We start from the raw sequence: 7841 nt of genomic DNA, 5'->3' as shown, positions 1-7841 counted from the left end.
ATTAACACAATAAATATTTGTTCAATGAAAAAATGAACAACTTCGGAGTATAAGTATTATTTTCCTTTCATAAATGACTAAGCTGAGGCACTCGAAAGCTGCAAATGCTACCCAATAACCCAGCTAGCTAATAACCAAAACTAAATCCCAAGTCTCACTCTTGTTCTTTATATAAACCAAGGGAGTTGTACTTAAGATTTTGAAGAATCCATCCAATTTGACAAATTGATAAACTATGTCTATAAAACATGTATTTACCTTGTGTAACCACTTGAAGGTTTGAAACTTTACCAAGAAGATATATTTAATATTTTAATGATAATCATCTTTCTAAAACAACAAGTACAGGTTTTCCCAGCATAACAGTTTCATCTCTGGGTAGGCGTTATCTATGTAATATCTCACTTTAAAACTCTACAATGTATTATTCTTCAGACATAAACAAAAAGTACAGTAATTTTGGACACAAACAAAATAACATTTGCAAACCTTAAAGAGTTTTGTAAGTTATCTTAATGATTTGCACATAGCGTTCTCAATGTAGAACATAAATATTCCAGGGAATATCCTTGTTGCTTGAGTGTCCCAGTATAGGAGGAGGTAGACTTGGCACATTGAAAGCTATTCATATACTAAGAAATTATATGGAAGGCTCGAGGAGTCTTCAGAGAATCAGCTATAATAAAATCCATCTTAAGAATTCATTTTTTATGAGAGAATGTGAGAGTGAAATCCAAAGGAGGTTAATTTTACCCAGGAGAGAATTTCATATTCTTTTTCATTTGTCAGAATATACTTGATTCATAAATGTTCTTTTACCTACATAGGGCCACATAACAGGAACATTCCACTCATGTGTCTTCTAATAACAACTTTGTTTTTTTGTAGGGATTTTGGTCACATCCCCCTCTCCTCTGGGGTAGATCCTTTTCCCTTCTGTTGCAAACCAACACAACATCATACAGCTTCCATGTTGACCCAGTCAATTAATTGTTCATTGATCACACTATGAATGTAGCCCCAACCTCTATTATCAAATGTTGATGCTATTGTTTTTTACTGATAATAAAAGTAATATTATTTGGAGAAATATTCTTTAGAAGCATAAAAACCAGGAAAAGTTAAAAACACCCATAAAATTCAACCACCTGGAATTAACATATCCTTTCTAGCCATTAAAAAAAATTGGGCATTCGTATGTACAATTTTGTATCACTCTTTTCACTAAACATTACAAACACTTTTGCTGTGCTATTGAATACTCTTCAAAAACATTCATTATGATGACTGCATACTAGCTCTATTGTAGAGTCATACTGTAATTTATTTAACCAATTTTCTCCTGTTGGACTTTTAGATTAGTAAGCATAAATTTTGCCCACATTTTAGACTATTTCTTTAGGACAGATTCCCAGAAGTGGAATTAGAGGATCAGAGGATATAAACATTTTTAAAGCTCCTAATAGATACTGCCAAATTGCTTTTCAGAAAGCTGCTGCCAATTTACACTTCCAACATTGCCAGCATGTTTTTCTACCAATATAGATCTGTGTAAAGAATAATAAAATTTAAGTGGCGCATACAACTGCAAATTATTAATGCAGTTGGAGAGGCATCATGACCACAGGACAAAGTCTTGTGGCAAAGGTCATACCTATTTCCAGGTTTGCAGTTAACAATGAGTTAGTATGAGCACATGGAACAGTGAAGACTGAAGAGTAATATAGTTAGATTTCAGACTATCAAATCTAAGGCCTGTGTCTCTTTTGTCCATTGCTGTATCTTAGCACACAGGACAGTGCTTGGTACATCAGCCACTCAACATTGGTTGAGTGAATTAACATAGAATCTTCTTTCAGATAGTCTTTCAGTCACTGGCAGGGTGACTTACTCCTGGTTCAAGGGAAACACGACTAACTGATTACTCTTATAAAGTTCTGTTCGATCTTGAGATTCTACTACAACTTTGGAAAATCAGTTTAAGTGAAGGTCACACAATAAAGATCTCTTTAGAGAAAAACAAATATACTCATCTAAAAGTACGTATCTTGGCACCAGTTACAAGGTACAAATATATATATATATATGTACATATATAGTGTTTATTTTTGCAAGCATGCAAAAAATTGTGTTTTGCCACCTCCTTAGTACGCAGTTTAATAGGTGATAACTTATACTTATTCAAAGGCCCATGGTCAAAGCATTTTTGGAACTACCTTTAGTTCATCCTATTATTGCCAATTGCAACTTGGCACCATTTTTAGTATTGCCAAAACAGGTTTTGAGATATTACATGGGAATAATGCAGATGGTACTTTGTGAAAAATCATTTTTAGTCAAAAAGAGCACAAAATTTGTTTTGTGAACTGGAACAGGGTCAAGGTGAAATAGCCAATCATTCAGTTCTAGTTCATTCTCTCATTCTCTTGGCCTCAAAAAGATGCCACAATTTCTGTATCATAAATTATCAGACACTGACAAATCCATTTGGCATTAACAATGTTATTGATGGAAAAAAAGCCATCATCTGTCATTTTTATATATGTAATTTATATACACTAGATCAGGGGTAGGCAAGCTGTGACCCATGGGCCAAGTCTGGTCTACCACCTGTTTTTCTATGGTCTACAAGCTAAGCAATTTCTTTTTTACATGTTTAAATGGTTGGGGAAAAAAATCAAGATATTTTGTGAAAACTATGAAATTCAGGTTCCAGTACCCATTTATAAAGTTTTATATGGAACACAGCCATGATCATCTAATTTCATATTAGCTATGTCTGCTTTAGCACTAAAATGTTGAGTAACCTCAACAGAGATCACAGGCCCTACAAAGCCTAGGGTACTTTCCTGATAGAAGTCTGTTGAACCCTGCAGTAGACCCAAGTGGGTCCTTGGAGGTACTGAAGCTCCCCACTAGATTGTTTCTGGATATTTATGCTGAGTGATATAACTTGCACAGTATTTGCAAAGATGGGATAAGCAGAGACTAGAGAGAACATAAATATAGGATTACCTCCAATGGGATATAAAAGCCTGGTAAAATCTAGGAAGGCTGGTCCCTGCAGCAGTAGTTGGAGAATGCAGAATAACATATAGTTCAGGAGCAAAGGTAGGCTCTCTAACTGAACCCTGTGGGACCCTGGTGAGCGGCAATCCCAGGGAACCTAGCGAGGTTTGCTGGTGATGATGTCTGCAAAGAGCAGGCCAATTGAATTGTGTACGTGACACAGGGCCAGGCAGTTACCCAATAGTGATCCACTCCTTTATTAGGTGTCCTCATGTCATTTAGCATCCAGACTTATCCGGGCATCTCCCAGGCCAGTGTGGACTTTGACAAAGAAATGGATCTGAAAGGAAGGCTCTGGAAAGTAGGCCCCAGGTGTACATTCACCCCAAATCATTACATTTCCAAAAGGACCCAAAGTCAGGGGCAGAATTCAGAAGACTGTGGTTTTCTCAAAGATTTGGTGAAATTTTTATTTTTTCTTTTTTTAAAATAATTTTTAGTGGGGGCTAATGGAGCAAGATGGAGGACAAGAAGGGGAGGAGAGGATTATATGAAATTAATGATGGGATGATCTGCCCTGGGAGGAGTCTTGGACTCCTCTTGGACTTTTGACTGTGGCACAGAACATTCCATGTGGACTTTGAACCAAAATAGGGATAAGGATATGGGTGGGGATGCCCTGAATTGTGTTAGGTTTGAGAATTATGGTCAAGGTTTGCAGATTGCCAACTCTTCTCCTAACATCCCACAAATAGCCAGGCTTGATCTGCATTTGGGTGGAGCTTCTCCTGCCAGGCAAAACAGTGGTTGGGAGGATGGAATTTGGATGTTATAACTCTGAATACTCACGACTCTCAGGACCGGAGGTAACCAGTAGTAACGAATACAACTGCTGGTGGCTAAGAGGAGCAAGGACCTCCCTCCCACCCTCCTGGGCACCCATGGACCTTATACAAAAACGAAAACATATATTCCCCCTGTTGCCCTACCCTGCTTCTTGAGAGGGAGGTAGGGGTGGAGCAGGCAATTTCTGCTCCAATGGCACAACAGCTAATGTAGGGAGCTGGAAGAGGGATCCAAAATTCAGAGGAGAGAAGAGTGAATCAAATGGAAGACCATGACCAAAAGAGCAATTCAAGGATTGGCATACCAAAGTGGCCAAAAAGTGCTCTTGGAGGTATAGTTCAGAACCAGAAAACAAAGCAAACTGGTGAAGAATAAATTGAGAGGGGAATATGTGTGAGTCAAATACAAGAACCTGGAGTGTGCTGCATGGTTGGATTTGAGATTATAGGACCAGGAGCTCAAGAGACCTGGGCCACAGGTGCAGGCTGGGGTAAATATGGGTCAGCAATAGAGTGCATTTGGCAGATGGGTACATAAGGAGTACTAAGAACTCCCCGAGGGATACTCCTAGGCAACCATGTGGTAGCCTTGGGTTTAGCAATTTGAGCAATGTGAGAATAGTTTGCTATGGATGAGTATCAGGGCAGAAATTTTACTTCTCAAAAATCTGAGGCATGACATCATCACTAAATATTTTCTGAGAAGACTTGCTAAGGGACAATGGGTTCGAGTAGTAGTTCCACCTAATGACTATATAGGACATGATTGAAGAAAATAAATTGTCAATGTTTCATGAGAGACATTTGGAAAAATTAGAATTTGTACTCCCAAATACCTCGTTTCCAGGTGTTCTGTGTTAAAACCTTATCTGGGCCCACTTTGTTTCTGGTATCTTACACTCCTGCATGGGTCTTGGTCCAGCATCATCGCCAGAGAGTGGCAGCATTTGTCCCAGCCCTGATTACAGGGAGTGCAATAAAACCCAGAAATAAGTTCTTGCAGGACCTCTGTGTGGAGTTAATGTCTGCAGGTGTTATGGGATCCTAGCCTGGTCCCAGGAACATCTGATTCTACAATTTTTGCAACAGGGCCTGAGCAGGATTAATAAATTCAGCAATAAAGCTGAAACAGCAAATGATGGGGATTTGCTCCTTAAGTCCAATGTCCCTGGTGACAAGTGCTTATGGGGAACCCAGGACCTTGTCTGAAGTAAGACTTAATGGTCCTGAAACAAAATGTCTGGAGATTGCAAAGTAGAGGGAAGTCTGTGGGTTTAAGTTTTCTTATATCTTTTCTTTGTAGCACAAGGTCTAGCTTTCAAGGTGTCTCCAAACTGACAGGTATTAGAGGGGAGTTTGTAATTTTTTGACACTGGTAGACAACAAAAGAACAGAACTAAAAGTTACCTGTGTGGAATGAATAAGTGTGGGGCATCTATTATTCCCCACTTTAGTTTAGTTCCTTACTTGTTAAAGAGGAGCTGTTGTGTGTCAAGATCCTTGGGTAACACACAGACACCAGCCAATGCTGTGAAATGCTATTACTCCTGGCTTCTCCTGTTCCCTACCAGGCATGCTGAGATGTTGCTAGTTTGTGTGGTAATAGTTGGAACCCCCTGGGGAAAAGTTCCAATCCATAAATCTTGACAGAGCGGCAGGAACACAGAAGACAGTTTGGATGCATAGAGACTACTTTTTTGAGGTCCAATGGGAAAATCAGATAACCAAATAAGTGCATTATCATAAATGAAGTCACAGACTCAGGGGAAGCAATTTATAAATTGCTGGCAGGCATACAGTTCGGGGCAGAGGAGAGGAAGCAAATTATCTCCCATTGTTCATCTTCTGCAACACCACCATCTTCCCCTGTAATCTTTGCTATTTTAGCAAAGAGTGTCATCATTTTCTATGACACAGGTTGCAAGCCTTATGCTCTTTCACCTGCCTGGGAAGTATTCCCTAATCTCATAGCCCTTTGTCTCACCCTTCCTCATGAACCCAGTTTAAGAAAAATCTCCTTCATGAAGCCCATCTGCACATGATGATCTCATTTAAGAACTTTATGTTGTCACTGCCCAGCACTGTTCTAAAAACATGAGGTGCTCGAAACACACCAGACAGACACCAGATTCCCTTAATTTAGCGAATGGACAATCACCTGGTCTTTCTCCTCACATATCAATCTTGGTCTGCGTCCCCTGGTTTATATTTCCCAGGGTCAGATCTTTCTCTTCAACAGAGGAGAGACCCAAATGAATGGGGGTCCAAAGCACAAGACTATAATTAAACAAACCCTTCTGTGAAAGGGAGGTCCAAGAGAAGATCAGTATTGGTGGCCCACCCCTCATTTCCGAGGGGCTCCTACCAAGTTATTTGGGCCTTGCTCAACAGGTCCATAGGTAACTGCCTACTGTACCATACCTTAGGCCCTGACTGCAAAATAAATGAAACAGTAGGCCTTTGGGGGTCCTCCTAGAAGAGCATGTCTCTCTGTGCACAAAGATATGGATGATCCCCTGAGGCAGAATGTTGAGAACAAAGGAACAGGACAGCCACAACAAACTGAGGTATGGGCAATGAAGAGATTCAAACTTGTTAAGCAAGAGAAATAAAAAGAAGCAAGCACCAGAAGTTAACAATCAAAAGCACTTCAAGTGGTGAAAAACAAGAAGGCCCCACCGTCCAGCATAAAATAGGAGGGCCATGACAGCAGGGAGGAGTGGTAGAGAAGACCAAAAACAGAGGAGCAGCAGATGAAGATGTCAAACAGTGAGGCAGCTTCCTAGTTCAGGTGCATCTACCCTCAGTTTCCTTTCACCAGGGTGTGAACCAATCCTGGGCCACTCTGGTGGAAACACTGTCAGAAGATGATGGCTGCAGAGACTGGTTGGCAGGGTAGTGGATTCTGGGACCCGATACAGACAGAGGCATTTTCCCACCAGCTTCCCCCTGCAGATGACTCAATGTTTCAGAACTTGTTAACTTCTTCTTTACATACGAGCTATTTTTCCTAATTTCCTTTGAAAGATGTGACCCAAAGTCAAGTTTTCCAGGTTTAGGCTCATTTTTCAAAATACCTGATATGACTTTGGCAGAAACTTTCCTCATGTTCAAGTTTTCTTTCAGAATGAGTCTGACAGTTTCTTTATCTAAATTTAACTCTTCAGCCATCATCCTCACCGTTAACTGCCTGTTTGAACAAACCAAGTCCTTGACCTTCTGGATATTTTCATCCGTCCTGTGAGTGACAGGCCGACCACTTCGAGCATCGTCTCGAACATCTTCCCGCCCTTCTTTAAACCGTTTGTGCCAGTCAAAAACTCGGGCCCTTGACATGACTTCATCCCCATAAGCTTCTTTTAAAAGATGGTGGGTCTCACTTGCAGACTTGTTCAATTTCACGCAAAATTTGATACTAATCCTTTGTTCTAAGTAGCGGTCACTCATTTCGGCAGTGAACACAGGAACGTTAAGAGGCCAGAATTATGAGGGGAAGACAGAGAAACCAATCTCTATAAGGCTGTAGACATAATCAGGTCACTATTCTTGTTCCTCTGGAAGCCTCACCAGGAAAGAATAATTGCTTTTCTGAGTTTTCGCTCCTTCGCGTCTGATCTGAGAAGCCAACGCGGCTAAAGAGGCGCTGGCGGCAAAGCCAAGGAAAATCGAATCCCCTGCAATCCACGCCTGCGTCCTACTCGCACGCGCAGCTCTGCCTGGAGTTTACAAATTGGTCACCAAGGTCGTCCCGATTTCGCGGCCCTTAAGAGTCTATACGACTTCTGCCACAGACGTCTAAAGTGGTGGCAACTTAAGCACGCAAGGAGAGATGCAGTGGTGATGTAACGTGCAAGCTCGCCCCAGATCTGCAGACACCCGCACTCGCGAAACCTACCGGAGGAACCTAGGGCTCGCCTGCTAGAGTCCCGGAAGACTGTCCCGCATGCGCAACTCCCTCCCTGAGGCTTAGGCTGTGCGCAAGCGCAC

The 7841-nt window shown here is 41.1% G+C and overlaps 1 protein-coding gene across 1 annotated transcript; it reads right to left on the bottom strand.

Annotated features, from left to right (window-relative positions):
* Positions 1-299: 299 nt before the first annotated feature.
* Positions 300-7813, bottom strand: GVQW3 (GVQW motif containing 3). Its single transcript, XM_079105201.1, has one exon. It carries the CDS (start codon positions 7299-7301, stop codon positions 6669-6671), a length of 633 nt encoding a protein of 210 aa, XP_078961327.1. The 5' UTR covers positions 7302-7813; the 3' UTR covers positions 300-6668.
* Positions 7814-7841: the final 28 nt, after the last annotated feature.

This window comes from Sciurus vulgaris, assembly GCF_902686455.1.
Source record: "Sciurus vulgaris genome assembly, chromosome: 11".
Lineage (NCBI taxonomy): Eukaryota > Metazoa > Chordata > Mammalia > Rodentia > Sciuridae > Sciurus > Sciurus vulgaris.
Note: the sequence above shows the minus strand (reverse complement) of the source record. Positions and strands in the feature narration are given on the sequence as shown.

Coding starts and splice junctions, on each gene's coding strand:
- GVQW3 (XM_079105201.1), bottom strand. CDS start 7,301: ATGAGTGACCGCTACTTAGAACAAAGGATTAGTATCAAATTTTGCGTG.